The sequence below is a fragment of the Bufo bufo genome, chromosome 1, assembly GCF_905171765.1.
Source record: "Bufo bufo chromosome 1, aBufBuf1.1, whole genome shotgun sequence".
NCBI classification, from domain to species: Eukaryota; Metazoa; Chordata; class Amphibia; order Anura; family Bufonidae; genus Bufo; species Bufo bufo.
In genome coordinates, this window is record NC_053389.1 from 563,362,185 (window position 1) to 563,385,553 (window position 23,369).

The following is a 23,369-nucleotide window of genomic DNA, read 5'->3' on the forward strand; positions in this document are numbered from 1 at the left end:
AAAAAAAACATAGTTTTCAAATATTTTAAAACTTTCAAATGTTTTTAATTAAATTATCTATCTATCTATCTATCTATATATCTCATATCTATCTATCTATCTATCTATCTATCTATCTATCTACATTATCTTATATCTATCTATCTCATATCTATCTATCTACAATCTATCTATCTAGTCTGGATTTGATTACTTTTGTAACTGTATGTAATTAAGCCATCATCTTCTGTTACACTGAACAAAAATATAAACGCAACACTTTCGGTTTTGCTCCCATATTCTGCAACTTCGCACAGCTATTGAAGAGGAGTGGACCAACATTCCACAGGGCACAATCAGCAACCTGATCAACTCTATGTGACGGAGATATGTTGCTCTGTGTGAGGCAAATGGTGGCCACACCAGATACTGACTGGTTTTCTGACCCCCCCTCATCCCCCAGAAAGGCAAAACTGTGCACATTTCAGAGTGTCCTTTTATTGTGGGAAGTCTAAGGCACACCTGTGCAATATTCGTGCTGTCTAATCAGCACCTTGATATGCCACACCTGTGAGGTGGGATGGATTATCTCGGAAAAGGAGAAGTGCTCACTAACACAGATTTAGACAGATTTGTGAACAATATTTGAGAGTAATGGGTCTTTTGTGTATGTAGAAAATGTTTCAGATCTTTGAGTTCAGCTCATGCAAAATGGGAGCAAAACCAAAAGTGCTGCTTTTATGTTTTTGTTCAGTGTAACAGAAGATATGCAAGAAGCTGTGGCAGTTAAAGGGAGAGAGCTGCAGCAGAAAGGACATGGCCCCTGAGCTGCTAGGCTGAAGATGATCTAGCAGAGCAACTGAAACAATGAATGTGGAAATCTCTGGACCCATGTGAGGTACAGGGCTGGTTCTAGTTTTGTTAAAAAGATATTGTCATTTACTATATGATGTTTGATTTACAATTTTTACATCACGCATGGCATAACCCCTTTTAAGAGGTTGTCCAAAACTACTTTTTTTAGCTTATCTACTGTACATACAGCAACCATGTGGTCATTTATCCAATAGATGTTATATATGTGTATACCTATAATCACCAAGATCACTTCACTGCTGTAATGAACTATCTTTTATCTCGTACATCCCCTAAAATGTATTTGTTCCCTATGCACTGTTCACTTCTTGCTTTTCAGGCATGTTGGAGGTATACATCAGGAGTATGTTCCAATCAATAGTCCGACACATCTATGGACCTCCTTGCACCTAGTGTATGTCAGGAGTGTCTTTTTCGCTGTTCAAGCACTTGGGACCACTAAGGCCAGTGACTGGCTGGAGTAGTCATGGGATTAAATCACCTCTGGTCTGGGCGGAAGCGGCTGGGAACTAACAGTGGCATTAGAACAGTGGGACTCTTGTTTATAAATAAAATACATAACTTCAGTTCAATAACAAATCATTATAATATATACAATAGCCATATTTAAAAATACACAAGTACCCTTATTCTTGGAAATTATATATACTTTGTTGTCTTTGCTCACCTTGTGGTACTGAATAGTGCGAAGATCTCTGGGTTCTTTGCATCTCTATTATGCATTAAAAATACATCCTCTATGTTTGACAAAAAACAGATATTACTATGTTATCCAACACATTTTATATACAACTTATTATTTATATACCTGTCATATTATGCAAAAATGTATGTAAACTTTTCCATTGGTGAAGAATAAAAGGTATTGTCCTGGTTCAGAGCTGAACCCGGACATAAGCTCCTCTTCACTCCTTTACCATGCATGACTGGAGCATTAAAGCATTTCTTGCTCAGATGCTCCCTATTGCCCTGCGCTACATTACATGATGATGTGAGCAAGTACAATAGAACAACAATCAAATAGGAATTTATTGCATTAGAAATAACTAAGATGCAGTTAGTTCAGGTCAGGGGAGTGTGGTCGGTCCAGGAGATGCAGTCGGACTGGGTAGTGTTTCCCGGATGGAGCATGGTTGTGTAAATCAGCCCTAACCATTCAAATTATTGTCACTGAATGATCTGATAGTCCAGATTCTCACAAGACCAGGAGAGGTTGATAGTCATTATATAAACATAAAATCATGGTTTTCTTTCTGAATAGAAAATACAGAACTGAAGTACTTTTGGTTATTTGAGGCTCAAGGGAAATAAATAATTTGCTTTGTATGATGTACAATACATTTGGAAAGTCTTCAGACCCTTTAATTTTTTTCACATTTTGTTATGTTGCAGCCTTGTGCTAAAATAAAATAAAAAAATCAAGTTTCCCCTATCATCTTCACTCAATACCCTATAATGTGAAAGTGAAAACAGAATTTTAGAAATTTTTGCAAATTTGTTCAAAAGGAAGAACTAAAATTTCACATGGATGTAAGTATTTAGCTCTGGGGCCTCAAATTTCTCTTGATCGCCTTTGAGTTGTGTCTACACCTTGATTGGAGTGCAGATGTGTTAAATTCAGTTGATTGGATATGATTTGGAAAGACACAACTCTGTTGTCTCACAACTGACAATGCATATCAGAGCAAAAACCAAGTCATGAAGAAGAAAGCACTGCCTGTAGAGATCAAAGACAAGATAGTGTGGAGGCACAGATCTGGAGAAGGGTACAAAAATTTCTGCTGCATTGAAAGTTCCCAAGAACACAGTGGCCTCCATAATTCTTAAATGGAAAAAGTTTGTAACAACTAGGACTCTTCTTAGAACTGGATGCCCCACCAAACTAATAGGGGGAAAAGAACTTTGATAAAAGAGATGAGAAGAACCCAGAGATCCTGCGTGCAGATGGGAGAAACTTCCAAAAGTTCTACCATCACTGTAGCATTCCACCGTTCTGGGCTTTATGGCAGAATGGCCAGAAAGAAGCCTCTCGTCAGTAAAAAAATAAATGAAAGCCCATCTGGAGTTTGCAAAAGGCATATAAAGGGTCCTCAGATTGTGAGAAAAAAAATTCTCTGGTCTGATGAAGCCAAGATGAAGTTTTTGGCCTCATTTCTAAGCATCATGTTTGGAGGAAACCCTGCTCTATTAACCACCTGCCTAATACTATCCCGACAGCAAAACATCATCATGCTGTGGGGGTGTTTTTTAGAAGCTGGGACAGGGAGACTGGTTAGGTTTGATGGAAAGCTGAATTGAGCAAAGTACAGAGATATTCTTAATGAAAACCTGATCTACAGTGCTCTGGACCTCAGACTGGGCTGAAGGTTTACCTTCCAATAAGACAATGACCATGGGCACACATCTAGGACAACACAGGAGTGGCTTAGGGACAACTCTGTCAATTTCCTTGAATGGTTTAGCCAGAGCCCTGACTTGAACGCAGTCAAACATCAATGCAGAGACCTGAAAATGGCTGCCCACCAAAGGTCCCCATTCAATATAACAGAGCTGGACTGCAGGCTGTAATCGTTGCCAAAGGTGATTCAACTAGTTGCAGAGTAAAGGGTCACAATACATCAATGTAATATTTAAGTTTTTCCTTTTCAATAAATTAACAAAGATTTCAAGCATTCTGGCTTCACCTTGTCATTATGGAGTATTGAATGCAGAATGATGGGGAAAGCACAAGGCTGCAATATACACAAAATATAAGTGAAAGGGTCTGAAGACTCTCATACACTGTACATGAAAAGCTTTTGCATTTTCATTGTGTTTTCCTTTTTATATATTTTATAATATATATGAATCATAAAATACATTTAATGCTCTAAATACCATTTTTTTTTTCAAGAAGAATGCAATGCATATGTCAGAAAATCTTTTATATATATATATATATATATATATATATACACTCACCTAAAGAATTATTAGGAACACCATACTAATACGGTGTTGGACCCCCTTTTGCCTTCAGAAGTGCCTTAATTCTACGTGGCATTGATTCAACAAGGTGCTGATAGCATTCTTTAGAAATGTTGGCCCATATTGATAGGATAGCATCTTGCAGTTGATGGAGATTTGAGGGATGCACATCCAGGGCACGAAGCTCCCGTTCCACCACATCCCAAAGATGCTCTATTGGGTTGAGATCTGGGGACTGTGGGGGCCATTTTAGTACAGTGAACTCATTGTCATGTTCAAGAAACCAATTTGAAATGATTCGAGCTTTGTGACATGGTGCATTTTCCTGCTGGAAGTAGCCATCAGAGGATGGATACATGTTCTCATTCTGTTTACGCCAAATTCAGACTCTACCATTTGAATGTCTCAACAGAAATCGAGACTCATCAGACCAGGCAACATTTTTCCAGTCTTCAACAGTCCAATTTTGGTGAGCTCGTGCAAATTGTAGCCTCTTTTTCCTATTTGTAGTGGAGATGAGTGGTACCCGGTGGGGTCTTCTGCTGTTGTAGTTCATCCGCCTCAAGGTTGTACGTGTTGTGGCTTCACAAATGCTTTGCTGCATACCTCGGTTGTAACGAGTGGTTATTTCAGTCAACGTTGCTCTTCTATCAGCTTGAATCAGTCGGCCCATTCTCCTCTGACCTCTAGCATCCACAAGGCATTTTTGCCCACAGGACTGCCGCATACTGGATGTTTTTCCCTTTTCACACCATTCTTTGTAAACCCTAGAAATGGTTGTGCGTGAAAATCCCAGTAACTGAGCAGATTGTGAAATACTCAGACCGGCCCGTCTGGCACCAACAACCATGCCACGCTCAAAATTGCTCAAATCACCTTTCTTTCCCATTCTGACATTCAGTTTGGAGTTCAGGAGATTGTCTTGACCAGGACCACACCCCTAAATGCATTGAAGCAACTGCCATGTGATTGGTTGACTAGATAATTGCATTAATGAGAAATAGAACATGTGTTCCTAATAATTCTTTAGGGGAGTGTATATATATATATATATATATATATACACTGTATGTAAATAAATGTTTAAAGACTTTATTGTGTATTACTTTAGTCATCTTCCTGAGTTACTTTGTGTAATGTTAAATGATAAATTCTGATTGGATTATACCGATTTTACTGCTATATTTTTCTCTGCGTACAAATCATTCACAATTATTTCATTATTTCAAATAAAAAATAAAAAACTTACCAAGTTCATCAAAATGTGTGTCAATTCCATTGCGACCAGGCACTGAACAGGTCAGTCTGGCTTTAAGAAAAGTGGTCCACTTGTTCACCATCATTCTTTGTCCTCCAACATCATTCTAAAACAATAAATATATGGTCTATTGCTTTTTCTGTACACTAACTTTACCTTAAAGGGAATCTGTCACCCCCTTAAGCCCTATTAAATCCAGTACTACATGAATAGTACTCCTGCCTTTGACTCTGGATCACTAGGTTGTAATTCCATACTTACCCCCCAGTGACCCTGCTGTGTTCTTGAAAACCCATGCTGAAATACATTTCGAGGAATCATGCGCATGCACACATGATGGAGAAGACTATAGCATGAGTCCTCTCAATGTATTCCAGTGCAGGCACACATCATTGGAAGAGGGGTGAGCATGGACATATAACTTCATAATTAGTAGTGCCACCCCTGACTACAGATTACTAAGTTATATGTCCATGCTCACCCCTGTTCCAATGATGTGTGCCTGCACTGGAATACATTGAGAGGACTCATGCTATAGTCTTCTCCATCATGTGTGCATGCGCATGAGTCCTCTCAATGTATTACAGTGCAGGTACACATCATTGAAACAGGGGTGAGCATGGACATATAACTTCATAATTAGTAGTGGTGCCACCCCTGACTACAGATTACTAAGTACTGCACTTAAAAGAGTTCAGGGGAAGTGATGGATTCCCTTTTTAAACTCCCCCCCCCCCCCCCCCGCCTCCATCTCCCATTTAAGGTGGAAACTTTTGCAATTGGTTAAAAGTAAATCAAGCCAAAATTATCTTGTGATATGGTATGTCATAGATACATGATCTGGGATCACCACTGATTTGTAAGACAACATTATTTTATTATATTATGTCAGATTTCCAGTAATAACCTAAACCAATGTGATCTTCTTCGTGTTAATACCTTTAATTTATTCTGCAGCAGGATAATGACCCCAAACATATAGCCAATGTCGTTAAGAACTATGTTCAGTGTAAAGAAGGACAAAAAGTCCTGGAAGTGATAGTATGGCCCCACGGCCCTGATCTCAACATCATTGTATTTGTTTGGGATTACATGATGAAACAGAAGGATTTGAGCAAGAATACATCCACAGAAGATCTGTGGTTAGTTCTCCAAGATGTTTTCAACAATCTTCCTGCTGAGTTACTTTAAAAACTGAGTGCGAGTGTACCTAGAAGAATTGATGTTCTTGTTTGTTAACTTTGCATTTTGTTAAGTGTTCAAAATAAACTATTAACATTCTTAATTAGCAGCATTTTTCCTGCATCTGTCTAAAACTTTTGCTACTATTGTGTATCTATGACATTAGAAGACTTTCATATAATTGTTCCTTTAAGATCTATAGTAAATGCTTACAAGAGGATTCAGTAAAATATAAATGACTATATAATAAAACATGTATCACTAAATTTATAGTTTATAGAAAGTTGTGTGACGTATGTGGCAATATAGTGAAATAACTTATTTACCGCACAGACTCGTCCTACTCGAGAATAAAGAGCGTGGATTCCATCTCCTTCTATTGCCTTTTCAGTGTAAAAGAAGTATATTTTATTGTCATCCTTGTCTTCATTGTCTGGAATCAAGAAGGAGTCCACAAACTTGGGCTCTAAACAAAAACATAAGAACACATAGTGATTTATAGTTTTCTTTTCAATAAGGTTGTATTCCAAGAAATTTTGTAATGAATGAACTTATTTTAACTATTTATAGTTAATGAGAAAATCGTAGCTGTAAAAGAACCATTCATATTGATAAGTGCTATTTATCTATTATGGATATGAAAGTCTAACGCTTCACTTTTATTATGTAAAATAATCCCTTCAAAACAAACAAATCACAAAGACAAAAATCTGCATAAAAACTGCCCTGAAACGGCAAAGAGTGCACACGAGTTATTATTGGCTTTATAAATCACCTTTTAAGATGCGATCATCATCATGCTCTGTTCTTATATATGGCAGATGCCCCATACTCCTGAATAAAGTAGCGTCTCTTCCCCAGAAATCATTGTAAAGGCCGACAAATAATTCACCGCCTGCATGGAAATAAATTGATAATATATAATTTTTTATTTATGTATTAAAAATATGACATTAAATATTGTATTTTATAGGCCTGGTTCAGGTGGCTGCATATTTCTTTCATGTTCTATTCACTTGTGCAATGGACTGTCCACGAGTCAAGTACACATGAATCCATGAAAGTCCATTCACCCCTCCACCAAGATCTGTACGCAGGGCAAGCACTAATCTGGTCCTACATTTGAGGAATACAGACCTAGAGATCATTGGAAACAGTTGTCTCTAGCGATTACCAGGTTCATGTCCTATATGGACTTCACTGAAATAAAAAATCACATGGTTGGCAACATGGATGATTTTTAATACAGCGCTCTGAATCCAGTCTTATTGGAAGACTCCGCAGATCAACCTGCTTCCAGGATATTCATATTTTGTGTAATAATTAGTTACACATTTCACCTGTTCACAAACTATACATTTGTATGCTATTACATGTCTATCTATTATCTATCTATCTATCTATCTATCTATCTATCTATCTATCTATCTATCTATCTATCTATTATCTATATTTCTATCTCATATCTATCTATCTATCTATCTTCCTATCTCATATCTATCTATCTATCTATCTATCTATCTATCTATCTATCTATCTATCTATTATCTATATTTCTATCTCATATCTATCTATTATCTATCTATCTATCTATCTATCTATCTATCTATCTATCTATCTATCTATCTATCTATCTATCATTATCTATATTTCTATCTCATATCTATCTATCTATCTATCTATTATCTATCTATTATCTATCTATCTATCTATCTATCTCTCTCCTATCTATCTATTTATCTATCTATCTATCTATCTATCTATCTATCTATCTATCTATCTATTATCTATCTATTATCTATCTATCTATCTATCTATCTATCTATCTATCTTATATCTATTATCTGTCTATTATCTATCTATCTATCTATCTATCTATCTATCTATCTATCTATCTATCTATCTATTATCTATCTATTATCTATCTATCTATCTATCTATCTATCATCTATCTATCTATCTATCTATCTATCTATCTATCTATCTATCTATCTATCTATCATCTATCTATCTATCTATCTATCTATCTTCTATCAATCAATCTAGCTTTTTTGGAAGGTCTAAAATTATACATTAGTGTTGCCAAAGCATGTGGGAAATAGGGGGTTAAGAAATGGGGACACACCCAGGGTCGGTGTGTAGGAGTCCGTGGCATATCGTGACGGGGGGAAGGGATGCAGACATACCCCGGGTCAGGGTATCAGAGTCCATGGCATATCATGCTCCTCTCACTCTGTGGCAGGCACTGATATATTGTGCTGCTACGTCCACAGTCTTCTCATCCTCTCCCAGCAGGATGGGCAGTTTTTCTTCCTCCTCCATGGAGCTGAAGTCTGGTAGTAGTTTAGAGAGTATTTTATGGTGGATGTCCCTCACTGCTGAGTATTTGGGACAGTATATCAGGAAGTGGGCCTCATCCTCCACCGCCTCCAGGTGGCACTGCTGGCACAGTCTGCTTTCTCTAGGCATGTAGCTCTGTCGATGCCGTCCAGATTTGATTGCCAGGCTGTGGGCACTCAGTCTGTAGCGGCTCAGGATTTTCCGGTCTCTGGGGTTCCCTAGTTTCAATCTATCCATCTGTCTATATAGATATAGGGAAAAAATTGCGGCACCGAACAAACATAGGACGGATGCTATGTCCCAGGGAATGTGCTCAAAGCCCAAATGCAAAAAACGAAAATCGGACAGCACTCCAAAAAAATGAAATTTATTCACCCATGTGGCAAAAAAGAAGCAACGTTTCGGCTCAACAATAGGGTCTTTCTCAAGCATGCTTGAGAAAGGCTCTATTGTTGAGCCGAAACGTCGCTTCTTTTTTGCCACATGGGTGAATAAATTTCATTTTTTGGAGTGCTGCCCGATTTACGTTTTTTATCTGTCTATATATATATATATATATATATATATATAATAAATGAACTCCGCAGCACATCCGAGTAGTGAAGAAGTAAAAGAAGCTTTAATCACCTTGGTCTATATATATATATACACCCTGTACAGAATTATTAGGCAAATGAGTATTTTGACCACATCATCCACTTTATGCATGTTGTCTTACTCCAAGCTGTATAGGCTCGAAAGCCTACTACCAATTAAGCATATTAGGTGATGTGCATCTCTGTAATAAGAAGGGGTGTGGTCTAATGACATCAACACCCTATATCAGGTGTGCATAATTATTAGGCAACTTCCTTTCCTTTGGCAAAATGGGTCAAAAGAAGGACTTGACAGGCTCAGAAAAGTCAAAAATAGTGAGATATCTTGCAGATGGATGCAGCACTCTTAAAATTGCAAAGCTTCTGAAGCGTGATCATCGAACAATCAAGCGTTTCATTCAAAATAGTCAACAGGGTCGCAAGAAGCGTGTGGAAAAACCAAGGCGCAAAATAACTGCCCATGAACTGAGAAAAGTCAAGCGTGCAGCTGCCAAGATGCCACTTGCCACCAGTTTGGCCATATTTCAGAGCTGCAACATCACTGGAGTGCCCAAAAGCACAAGGTGTGCAATACTCAGAGACATGGCCAAGGTAAGAAAGGCTGAAAGAAGACCACCACTGAACAAGACACACAAGCTGAAACGTCAAGACTGGGCCAAAAAAATATCTCAAGACTGATTTTTCTAAGGTTTTATGGACTGATGAAATGAGAGTGAGTCTTGATGGGCCAGATGAATGGGCCCGTGGCTGGATTGGTAAAGGGCAGAGAGCTCCAGTCCGACTCAGGCGCCAGCAAGGTGGAGGTGGAGTACTGGTTTGGGCTGGTATCATCAAAGATGAGCTTGTGGGGCCTTTTCGGGTTGAGGATGGAGTCAAGCTCAACTCCCAGTCCTTCTGCCAGTTTCTGGAAGACACCTTCTTCAAGCAGTGGTACAGGAAGAAGTCTGCATTCTTCAAGAAAAACATGATTTTCATGCAGGACAATGCTCCATCACACGCGTCCAAGTACTCCACAACGTGGCTGGCAAGAAAGGGTATAAAAGAAGAAAATCTAATGACATGGCCTCCTTGTTCACCTGATCTGAACCCCATTGAGAACCTGTGGTCCATCATCAAGTGTGAGATTTACAAGGAGGGAAAACAGTACACCTCTCTGAACAGTGTCTGGGAGGCTGTGGTTGCTGCTGCACGCAATGTTGATGGTGAACAGATCAAAACACTGACAGAATCCATGGATGGCAGGCTTTTGAGTGTCCTTGCAAAGAAAGGTGGCTATATTGGTCACTGATTTGTTTTTGTTTTGTTTTTGAATGTCAGAAATGTATATTTGTGAATGTTGAGATGTTATATTGGTTTCACTGGTAAAAATAAATAATTGAAATGGGTATATATTTGTTTTTTGTTAAGTTGCCTAATAATTATGCACAGTAATAGTCACCTGCACACACAGATATCCCCCTAAAATAGCTAAAACTAAAAACAAACTAAAAACTACTTCCAAAAATATTCAGCTTTGATATTAATGAGTTTTTTGGGTTCATTGAGAACATGGTTGTTGTTCAATAATAAAATTAATCCTCAAAAATACAACTTGCCTAATAATTCTGCACTCCCTGTATATATATATATATATATGTGTGTCTGTCTGTCTGCACTGGTTGACATCTGTTCCATAAAAAGAAACGGATGCCATCTATTAGATATTAGTGACATAAGATACATAAATGAATCTTCATCAACTTTATCCTAAAGCAACAACTAAAGTGAATGACCAGTAGATGGCAGCCCTGCATTACAAATGGATTTAAAAGGTAGCCCAGCATTATTAACAGACAAACTAATGTATGCACTGCAATGTACTGCAGCTAAAAACTGCTTATATTATTATAGGGGGAACGGGCCTGTATTAGGTATAGAAAATGGTCTATATGTAAGACAGCTTGGAAGCTGTCTTACATTTAGAACTGGCGCTGGATGCCCCGAAATTATGGAGAGGCCTTCACCTTTTCATAACTTAAGGCTTTATTCCTATTATAGGTCTTAATAAATGTGCCCCTAGCTTTGCCTAAAGGTTTTCTCGTGCAGTTTTAGAAAGCAAAATCAGGAGTGGATCATAAATGTTTTTTTAATTCACTCCTGGTTTTGGCTTCCAAAGCTGTAACCAGAAACATGAACCTGTGGATGTATATTAATGTATCATACTACAGATTTTGCAAACTTTAACTTGATAATTAATGTGTTAAATAAACAGTTAAAGCAAATTGACAACACAAGCCATTGAAAAAGTTAGTCTGCTGCAACTGTGGATGTAACACAGTAAGTGTCAAGTTAACATCTGCCTTGTCTGTATATAAATACGATTTTGATTATTATAATTATATGGCAGTTAATTTACTGTATTTTTATTTTATTCAGTTTCAGGATCATAAAATTGACAAGTAGAGTTAAAGTTTCTCATTTCAAAACAAACTGCTGTTCATCATTGCCATCAAACTAATCAGATTGAAGCTTTCATGTACCATATGCTAACATTTCATTAAATTGCAAAGAGAATTCAGTTTGCTTTCTTTGCTGAGTTTCCTCATAGTAGTTCTCACAATGGTATTCAAAATATTTAAATTATATGAACATACACATTTCCTTTTTAATACTGACTAGACATGGGCAAATTTTTTTAAAATTCGATTTGCCGGTTTGTCAAATTTCTCGGAAAAAATTTGGTTTGATCCTAATATATTTGAGGTGAATTACATTAATAAATGGCTATTTTGTGGCTGCTGAGAGCCTTTATAGTGGTGTAGAACACTGTGCCTTACAGTAATATGCATAGGGAGTCTGCTTTGGTAGTAAAATAATACTGTGAGTCCGTATGACATGCAGATGACAGTCACTCTTAGAATCACTGCACACTTCACTTATTTGGGCAGTCACGGGGCCAAAACTGACCAAATAACTCAAGTATGAACTCAGCCATACAGGTCGATGTTAGCGCCAAGAAGAAGCACACTCCTTTTACACCGTCGCCAGCTAATGCCACATAGATGTCTACAGAACCTGTTCTATTAAACGCTTATACAAGTAGAGACCCCGGACAGAGTGGAGAAGGTGTCAGCAGTAAGTTTGTGTAGACGTCACTGATTAATTTGCTCTTCCTCTGATCCGGCAGCACAATAACCCCTAAAAACGGATCCTGTCTGTGGAGCATACGCCTTCACCCAGTCAGCATTTGTTCAATAATCCATTATTTGCTAATGCAAGAAAAAAAAAACAGTAGTCGATCTAAAACATTTGGCTACCAAATCATAAGCCAATTCTGATAGAACCATACAGGCCTTACAGCTGCTACACAGACAGGATCCGTTGTGCATCATATTTTTCCTTCCTTCTGACAGATCAGAAGAAAGGTCAAATAAATTATGATGTCAGCCAGGCTGAAAGGCAAAATAGTGGCCCAGTCATGAAGTGGGGAGGGTGGGAACAGCATTAGAAATCCACAGAGTGGACCTATGACATAGTGGTGAGGTGGAAGCAGCATGAGGAGACCACAGAGTGGTCCAATGACAGAGTCTGAAGGTGGCAGCAGCATCAGAAGGCCATAGAGTAGCGCGACGATGAGAGATTGTGGAGGTTGTAGCAGCATGAGGAGTCCACAGAATGTCACGAAGACAAAGTGTGGAGGTGTCAGCAGCATGAGGAGGCCAGAGTAGTACGACAACGAGAGATTGTGGAGGTGTCAGAAGCATGAGGAGGCCACAGAGTGGCACGACAACAAAGTGTGGAGGTATCAGTAGCATGAGGAGGCCAGAGTAGCACAACGGCAAGAGATTGTGGAGGTGTCAGCAGCATTAAGAGGCCAAAGAGTAGCACAACGATGAGAGATTGTGGAGGTGAGAGCAGCATGAGGAGGCCACAGAGTGGCACGACGATGAGAGATTGTGGTGGTGTCAGCAGCATGAGGGAGCCACAGAGTAGCACAACGACGAGAGATTGTGGAGGTGGCAGCAACATGAGGAGGCCACAGAGTGGCACAATGACGAGAGATTGTGGAGGTGGTGGCAGCAGCATGAGGATGCCACAGAGTGGCACGACGACAAAGTGTGGTGTCAGCAGAATGAGGAGTCCATAAAATTTCTGTACTGAAATAGGCCACTAAACGTTTTTACCAGAAATAACTGCACCAGTGAAGTGCGTATATATTTTTCTTTCTGTACTGAAATAGGCCACTAAATGCTTTCAACAAATATAACTGCACCAGTAAAGTGCATATATATTTTTCTTTCTGTACTGAAATAGGCTTTTACCACAAATATCTGCACCAGTAAAGTGCGTATATATATATATTTTCTGTACTGAAATAGGCTACTAAACGATTTTAACACAAGTGAACTTAGAATATAGTTTTTCTTTTTAATCTAAAATAGGCCACTGAACACTTTTACCACAATTAACTGCACCAATGACGTGCATATATATTTTTTTATTTTTGTAGTGAAATAGGCCACTAAACGCTTTTACCACAAATACCTGCACCAGTGAAGTGCGTATATATTTTTCTTTCTCTACTGAAATAGGCCACTAAACGCTTTTACTACAAATAACTGCACCAGTGAAGTGCGTATATATTTTTCATTCTGTACTGAAATAGGCCACTAAACGCTTTTACCAAAAATAAATGCAACAGAGAACTGAGCATATATCTTTCTTTTTGCACTGAAATAGGCCACTAAACGCTTTCACCGCAAATAACTGCAACAGCGAACTGTGTATTTATTTATTTTTTAGTACTGAAAAATGTCACAAAATGCTTTTACCGCAAATAGCTTCAACAGTGAACTGGGTATATATTTTTCTTTTTGTACTGAAATCGGTCACTAAACGCTTTCACGGCAAATGACTGCAACAGTGAACTGCGTATATATTTTGCACTGAAATACGCCACTAGACGCTTTCACCACATATAACTGCAGAAGTGAGCTCCATATATATTTTTCTTTTTCCACAGATATAAGCCACTAAAGGCTTTTCAACGTAACACTTGCACCCCAAGAACAAATTGCTGGAATGACAGAGCTGTATAATGGCTATTTGGATCCCCAAATAATCTTTCCCTGCACTTGTAAATCGCTTTTCAAGCACTGTCCCTAGCGCCTTCTGACGTCTCTTCCTGCACTAAGATGCTGTGAAATAATTCCTCCCTATCCTTTCCCTGCACTTATAAATTGTTTTTTCAGTTTCTTTGTTCGCAATGAGGTTTTTCCTATTGCTGTCCCTAGCTCCTTCTCATGTCTGTCCCTGCACTCAGAACCCTGGAAAATGGCAGAATCTAAAATGGCTGCTGTATTTATAGGGCTGTGACATCGAGTGCTGGCTGGCTGCTGATTGCTGGCTACATGCATGCAAATCAATCTGAGTGATCCCGCCTTCCCAGAGTTCATTGCCCCATGTCCTCAGTCCTCACTCGTGTAGCCGCCATTTTAGAAAAAAATTGCGATTCGTTACCACTAGTGTTGAGCAAAAATGCTCGGCCGAACAGCAGTTCGGCTGAAGCATCGCGATTCTCGGCACATCGCGGTGTTCGGCCAAATACCATGTGTGCTCGAGTGCCATGCTTGAGTCTCCTCCCCGCACATTTGTTTGCTGCTATGCAGCCAATAAATGTGCAAGTAAGTGTTGCCACTCACTGTAATGCCGTAGCCAAGTTGGTTACTGGCATTACAGTAATTGGCTGGCCGGAACGCGTCATCAGGTGCTATAAAGCACCCGATGACACATGGTTCGGCTCAGACTTAGTCACAGAGAGCTATGCTGCAGAAGGGATAGATAGTGTAGTAACTGAATTTTATTTTTTTGTTAGGCAGGGTTGGTGTTAGAGACCCAAAAATCCTTTTAAGGACTATTGTTGTGTCTGGCAGCAAAATATATTTTTAGCGCAACCTGCACTAAATTGCATGCAATTGTAAAGACCCAAAAGTCTTTTTAAGGACTATTGTTGTATCTGGCAGCAATATATATTATTTGCGCAACCTGCACTAAATTGCGAGCAATTGTTAGAGACCCAAAAGTCCTTTTAAGGACTATTGTATCTGGCAGCAATATATATTTTTAGCGCAACCTGCACTAAATAGCTTTCAATTGTTTGGCCCCTGCAGACTGCAACATTATCTGAACTAGATCTCCTGTGTAACGTGTGCAAAGCCTAAAAATATCTGTGACATCCAGTGTAGTTTATCCGTAGACGCTGCGGACAGTGACAATTACCTGCGCTACATCTCCTGTATAACGTTTGCGCATCCTAAAAATATCTGTGACATCCAGTGTACTTTTTCCCTAGATGCTGCGGACACTGACATTATCTGTGCTACATCTCCTGTTTAACGGGTGCGCATACTAAAGATATCTGTGACATCTAGTGAACTTTTTCCGTAGACGGTGTTGGCTGCGGACAGTTACATTACCTGCGCTACATCTCCTGTATAACGTTTGCGCATCCTAAAAATATCTGTGACATTTAGTGTACTTTTTCCGTAGACACTGTGGACAGTGACATTACCTGTGCTACATCTCCTGTGTAACGTTTGCACATCCTAAAAATATCTGTGACATCCATTGTACTTTTTCCGTAAACGCTGCGGACAGCGACATAATCTGTGCTACATCTCCTGTTTAACGTGTGTGCATACTAAAAATATCTGTTACATTCAGTGTACTTTTTTCTTAGCCGTTGTTGACAGTAGCGCCATTACCTGTGGTACCTTTCCTGTATAACGTTTCCCCATCCCAAATATCAGTGACATTGACTGTAATTTTTTTTTAGCCGCTGGTGACAGCAGCGCCATTACCTGTGGTACCTCTCCTGTATAACATTTACGCATCCCAAATATCTGTAACATTGACTATAATTTTATCTTAGCCGCTGTTGACAGTAGCGCCATTACCTGTGGTACCTCTTCTGTATAACGTTTCCCTATCCCAAATATCAGTGACATTGACTGTAATTTTTTCTTAGCCGCTGTTGACAGCAGCGCCATTACCTGTGGTACCTCTCCTGTATAACGTTTCCTAATCCCAAATATCTGTGACATTGACTGTAATTTATTTGCGCATACACTTACAAAAATGCGCTACTGTACATGTGACATACTTGCAGGCTTATATACCATTTAATATGATAAAGGCGAGCAGTAAGATACGGGGAAGTGGCCGTGCTGCTGATGGAGCACGCAGAGGCCGTGGCCCTGGGCGCGTTGAAAATGTGCCTGCTGGCAGAGCACAAGAAACACACTCATCCACGATACCTAGCTTCATGTCCCAGTTTCCAGGGCGGCGCAGGACACCACTCTCGAAGTCAGACCAGTGCGAGCAGGTGGTCGGTTGGATTGCAGCAGATAATGCTTCCAGTCGGTTAAACACCACCCTGTCTTCCACAAAGTTCAGTCTCAGTAGCCAAGAGTCTGGTCAACAGATTCCTCACCCTGATCCTCCTTCCTCCCACCATGGAGAGTCTTTGCAAACAAGTGATCCCACACAAGGATATTTCGAGGAGATCTTTTTATCGCCATTCCTTAATTTGAGCCTCTCGCCAAGCCCGCTTGAAGAGGGACATGAGGAGATCTTGTGCCCTGATTCCCAAACTCTTAAGCATCCACAGTCAGAAGATGATGGCGGTGGAGAACAGCAAATAGTGTTTCACGAGGTGGATGATGATGATGAGACACATTTGCCAATAAGTCAACCGCAATTAGGGTCTCAAGAGGTTGATGATGAGGATTAAGACAGTTGTCAATAAGTGAGGTTGTTGTTAGGTCAACAAGTCAGGAGGATGACAGAAGTACAGAGGGGGATCCACAGCACTGCAACAGGCTGGAAGAGGCAGTGAGGTGGCAGAAGGGAGAAGGCTGGCCACACCAAACAGGCCCGCAACTGTTCCCCTGAGTACCCCCTTGCGGAAATCTCTCTTGCCAAGTGGTAGGTGTTCCGCAGTCTGTCGCTTTTTTGATAAAAGTGCAGACAATAAAAGAATTGTCATTAGCAACCCATGCCGTACCAAAATGAGTGGGGTTGTGAACACTAGGAACCTCACCACCACCAGCATGATCCAAAACATGGCATCAAAGGACCCTAATAGGTGGGCCGAACACCTGGGTCCACAATCAGTGTCTGCGGGTCACACCACTGCCTCCTCTTCCCCTGTGTTGCGTGCTGGCCAATCCCCTGTCCAAGACGCAGGCCCGGATGCCTCCTGCCCTGCACCTGGACTTTCACAAGCACCATCAGCTAGCACATCCACTTCTGTGTCCCAGCGCAGCGTACAGATGTCTATACCCCAGTCCTTTGCACTAAATGCGCACATTTCCAAATTGCTGGCCCTGGAAATGTTGCCATTTAAGCTTGTGGACACTGAGGCTTTCCGCAGCCTGATGACAGCGGCGGTCCCTCGTTACTCAGGCCCCAGCCGACACTATTTTTCCCTGTGTGCCATCCCTGCCTTACACCAGCCCGTAACATAATCCGTGCCCTGACCAAGGCAATAATTGGGAAGGTCCACTTAAGGACTGACACATGGTCAAGTGTTTGTGGCCAGGGATGCTGCATTTCCTGACGGCACACCGGAGGTGAACGTTGTGGAGGCCGGAAGCGAGTCATAACCTGGGATGGCACAGGTGCTACCGACGCCAAGGATGGCGGCCCTACTTCCATCAGGATTTCTGCAACCACTACATTAGTGGCTGCAACCCCCCTTCTCCTCCTCCACCTCCTCCTCCACTTCCACTTCTGACATTGTCATCTTGCAGCACCAGTTAGCCATTAATCAGTAGCTGGAAGCAATGTAGCACTGCAGTGGGGAAGCGGCAACAGGCCGTGCTGAAACTTATTTGCTTAGGTGACAAACAGCAGGATATAAAGGACCAGACTGAGCTGTGGCTGTCACCACTCAACCTAGAACCAGGCATGGTTTGTGTCTGATAATGTCCGTAACTTGGTGGTGGCTTTGAGCTCGTCAAGTCACACACATACCATGCCCTAGCCCACGTGTTTAAACTTAGTGGTTCAGCGGTTTCTCAAAACCTACCCTAATTTGCCTGAGCTGCTGGTGAAGGTGTGCTGCATGTGTGCCCACTTCTCGAAAGTCATCTACAGCTGCCGCCGGTCTGGCACCGCTGCAGCAGCTCTTGCAATTGCCAGCTGTTGTGCGATGTGAGCACGCACTGAAACTCCCGTTCCAATGTTGGCCAGGCTTTGTGAGCAACAGAGGGCAGTAGTGGAATACCAGCTGCAACATGGTCGTCATCTTTTCAGTAAGCTTCCGCTCTACACAAGCGACGACGTGTGGGCATTGATGTCTGACCCTCTGTGAGGTTTTACGCAACTTTGAGGAATCAACACAGATGGTGAGTGGCGATGCCGCTATATCAGCATAACCCTCCCACTTCTGTTTCTACTGAAACGCTCGCTGTTCACAATGAAGGCGGAAGCCTTGCATGTGGAAGAGGTGGAAATGGGAAAAAGACATTACACAGGTAATAGCCAGACCACCCTCATTTCGTCTTCTCGGCGCGAATTAGATTATTATGAGGAGGAGGAGCAGGAGACGGTTGGCCTCCACTACAGAGGGTATGTACCCATAGCAGGTTTATTCCATCTGTTAAGCGTGGATGAGCATAAGAGGAGGACGAGGATGAGGAGATTGACAGTGTCCTCCTGATGAGAACAGCAAAGTCTTGTCTGTTGGGACTCTGGCACACATGGCTGACTTTATGTTAGCTGCTTTTCCCATGACCCTTGCGTTTGTACGCATTTTAGACAACACCGATTACTGGTTGCTCACCCTTCTCGACCCCCGCTACAAAGAGAACCTCTCATCTCTCATTCTTTGTGTGGAGAGGGACTAGGAAAATGGTGCAATACCAGAAGGTCCTTGTGGAAAAATTGCTACCAAAATTTTCAGCTGACAACGCTTGGTGGTAGAGTACATAGTTCCTTGGGCAACCGAGGAGGGGAGACGAGGGGGAACACACAGCAGTTCCAACAGAGGCAGGGCAACACTCTCCAGGCCTAGGACAGTTTCATGACACCCAATCATCACAAGGAGGGAAAAATTTTGGAAGATGGTGAAGGAGTACATAACCGTGTCTGCATCCTCAATGATCCCTCTGTGCCTTACAACTATTGGGTGTCCAAGCTGGACATGTGCACAAACTGGTCCTCTACGCCTTGGAGATGCTGGCCTGCCCTCAGAGCGGGTATTTAGTGCTGCTGGAGATATAATAATTGATAAGCGCATCCGCCTATTAACTGAAAATGCTGACCGGTTGACAGTTATCAAAATGAACACGGTCTGGATTGCCCCCTGACTTCTCTACTCCACCAGAGGAAAGCGGCTGAACATAAAGGTACTTTAAATGTGGCTTTTAAGGTGTATTGAATACACTGTATTCCCATGCACCCCTTCCACCACAAAAAAGGGTATATGGTTCAATCTTCCTTTTCTCGTCCTCCTCCTCCATGATATCAACATGCTAATTAGGCTGCCCTTGTGCCTAATGTTTTAGAGGGTCAGCTCAGCAGCAGGTACTCAGTCATAATTTTTTCGATGGTCAGCTCAGCAGCAGGCCCTCACCCATAATTTTTTCCATGGTCAGATCAGCAGCAGGCACTCACTCACCCCTAATGTTTTAGAGAGTCAGCTCAGCAGCAGACCCTCAACCATAATTTTTTCGATGGTCAGCTCAGCAGCAGGCCCTCAAGCATAATTTCTTCGATGGTCAGCTCAACAGCAGGCACTCGACCCTAATGTTTTATAGAGTCAGCTAAACAGCAGGACCCCTCGCACCTAATGTTTTAGATGGTCAGCTCAGCAGCAGGCCCTCGCCCATAATTTTTTCATGGTCATATTAGCAGCAGGCACTCACCCCTAATCGTTTTAGAGAGTCAGCTCGGCAGCAGACCCTCACCCCTAATGTTTTAGATGGTCAGCTCAGCAGCAGGCCCCTGCCCATAATTTTTTCCAAGTTCAGATCACCAGCAGGCATTCGCCCCTAATGTTTTAGAGAGTCAGCTCAGCAGCAGACCCTCGCCCATAATTTTTTCCATGGTCAGATCAGCAGCAGACCCTCGCCCCCTAATGTTTTAGATGGTCAGCTCAGTAGCAGGCCCTCGCCCATAATTTTTTCCATGGTCAGATCAGCAGCAGGCCCTCACCCTTAATGTTTTAGATGGTCAGCTCAGAAGCAGGCCCTCGCCCCTAATGTTTTAGATCGTCAGCTCAGAAGCAGGCCCTCGCCCATAATGTTTTAGATGGTCGGATCTGCAGCAGGCACTCACCCCTAATGCTTTAGAAGGTCAGCTCAGCAGAAGACCCTCACCCCTAATGTTTTAGATGATAACATCAGCAGCAGTCCCTCGCCCCTAATGTTTTAGAGGGTCACCAGCAGGCCCTTGCTCTAATGTTTTTGAGGGTCACCAGCAGGGCCATCAATAATAATAATTTTCAAGGATGTGTATGATGCCCTCCTTTATGTATAACAAAGGGTGTATTGTAGTGCCTGTTCCTTGTAATTTTTGGCAGCCCTTTCACTTAGTGCATAGGCTTTATGAGTGTAGGAGTCCCACTACCTGAACAATTGCATCACAATGTGAATGAGGCCCTCCTTTATGTGATGTACAGGTTGTATCAGAGTGCCTCTTCCTTGCAATTTTTGGCAGCACTTGCACTTTATATACAAGTAAATATACAGGAAAGAATGTTAGGAGGAAGAATTATTATAAGGGGGCATTAAAGCCCAGAGTAACAGAACAGGCTTATAAGGTGCTTTGATAGCAGAAAAGAGGAGGGTATTAAACCCCTTTTTGCAATGCCACCTAATAAGATGCACTACGCAGCAATGCTGTTGGACACACTCACTATTATGTGCGGCAGTGAGTCTGTGCGTAGTGCATAACAAATAATTGAACCACTAAAGTACCACACTGCACATGCAGTTCCAACTGCATAACAATGGGAGCAAACCCCTTGCAAAGGAGATAGCAGGCAGAGATCCTGTTCTCACAGTGGAGCTGGTAACGTTCCACCTATACAGCTCCAGGCATTGGTAGTAGGGAATAAAACCCCAGCGCTGGTGCAGGCAAAAATAATCCTTTGCCTAATAGGTGACCTGGTAGTGCTCAATGCGTTTCCACTTGGGACTGACCCCCGCGTTTTATCAGAGCAATAATGCTATGTATAAGCAAGTGGCGGTTGTGATGGCTGTACGCGGCCACTCACATGCCGAGTGTATGAGGTATTATCCCCGCCCCCCACGGGTGTGTGCTTCGGCAGCCGTCCAAACAGGAATCCAGCCACATCTCGACCACGCCCCCCTGACAATGGTTGTACCTAGTAACAGCATAACAACCTTCGAGGGGAAGGAAAGCATTAAGGCGGCTATAAAATATTAGTGAAAATTAAAAGCGACCATGGCCCATGGTTGAGGCAAAGAGAGCACACAGAAAGGGAGTATATGTATGTAATATATATATATATAATTAAACCTAAACAGAAACTGAACCTCCAAGATCTCATTTTAAATAAAGCAGGCTAAGGAAATTGCTTCATTTAATCCATTCAGTTTAACAGTGCTCAAGTCAAATATCCCCCCCATTGTCTTACAGTTGATAATAATCTAATAGAGTATCTTTTTGCCAGTAACGGAGCTACTAAAGTATGCCCCTTTTATCACATGGTCACACGCAATGCGGGAGCCACAACGAAAGGTACCTGTCAAGAGTGTTACGTAGCCATGTATCCTGTGTTGGATGGGTGAATAGTGATGAGCGGCAGGGGCAATATTCCAATTAGAGATATTTCACTAATATTTTGTAGAATATTTGTCATATATTCGTGAATTCGGAAAATTCAAGATTATATTCTTGATTGCGAAAATCGGCAATGCATTATTCGCTTAATGTGTGCAAAATACTGGTGTGGGGTAGGCAACTTTTCTATTGGTTGCTAGGGATGTTGCTAAGCTGTAACAAACCCTTCTCATTGGCCCACATGCTAGAAGAGAGGGATGATCACCTGATGTGTACTGTGTTAAAAAAAAAAAAAGAATATTCGTCATTACGAATATATAGCACTATATTCTAAATATTCGCGATAAAAATTAGCTTTTCAAATATTCGCGCTCAACTCTAATGGTGATACAGGCTATGCACTAGATGATCGCGTAAATTCCAACTACTCCGAAACATAACCATGGGGTACTGAGCTATCAGGTCACCTATGTCAGGGTCACACTTGAGGATACACCAATGAGCCTGCAGTATCTCCGTGCTTGTCTGTAGGCTTTTATCAAAAGTGCCTATGATCCTTACCGCATCGCACTTTCGCTCAGGGATTTTAGGACACAGTAATTGTTTGCGGTTCGGGTAAGGGAGTGATGGAGGCCTGTTGATAACGTCCTGTGGATAGCCCTGGCTAGTGAAACAAGTTCTTTTTTTTTAATTATAATCTTATTTTATATAATTTCATATTATAAAATCCATCAAACAACATATCCCTTCGATTCACTCGGATTAGGGATTTTTATCATCAAATACATAATATACATATAAGACAAAATTCACCTTCCCCTTCCTTCTTTCCCCATCAACCCCTCCCCTCGTGAAACAAGTTCTTAAATCCCCAGCCGCTATTCTTGAAATCTGCTAGCTCTGAGTCATTTCTTTTGCCCTCAGGTACTGCCCTTTGTGAATACCTCTTTTCAGGGCAGGGGGGGTGCCCACTCTCCCAGTGTAAAAGATTGTTTGTTCCTGTTTTTTTTCCTAAATATATTGGTGATGGTTCTCCCCATTGTCGCCAATCATGATGGAAAGATCTAAAAAATGTGATCTGTTCTGGCATCAATGTCGCATGTGAATAATGGGCCCAATTGGTTAATATTGAGCACTGACACAAATTCATGAACATTTCCTTACTGCCCTGCCATAGTAAAAACACATCATCAATGTACATATCTTATATAGGGATCAATGACTGTAAAATGGTCCATGGATTCATTGAAAACTACTTCCTTTTCTCACCAGCCCAGGTAGAGATTGGCATAAGTCGGGGCACAAAGGACTGCCCATCAACACTCCCCTGAGCTGGTGGAAAATCTGGCGATTGAACAAGAAGATGTTGTGCACCAGAA

At 41.4% G+C, this 23,369-nt stretch overlaps 1 protein-coding gene across 2 annotated transcripts in view; it reads right to left on the reverse strand.

Annotated features, from left to right (window-relative positions):
• SEMA3E (semaphorin 3E) overlaps positions 1-23,369 on the reverse strand; it is a 223,584-nt gene that overhangs the window by 18,582 nt on the left and 181,633 nt on the right. For both annotated transcript variants that reach the window (XM_040413131.1, XM_040413130.1), the window contains exons 6-9: positions 7,038-7,157; positions 6,589-6,728; positions 5,072-5,186; positions 1,523-1,592 (exon numbers count right to left, since the gene is read on the reverse strand). In XM_040413131.1, the coding sequence (XP_040269065.1) occupies positions 1,523-1,592; positions 5,072-5,186; positions 6,589-6,728; positions 7,038-7,157 (445 nt within the window). The remainder of the gene's footprint in view (positions 1-1,522; positions 1,593-5,071; positions 5,187-6,588; positions 6,729-7,037; positions 7,158-23,369) is intronic.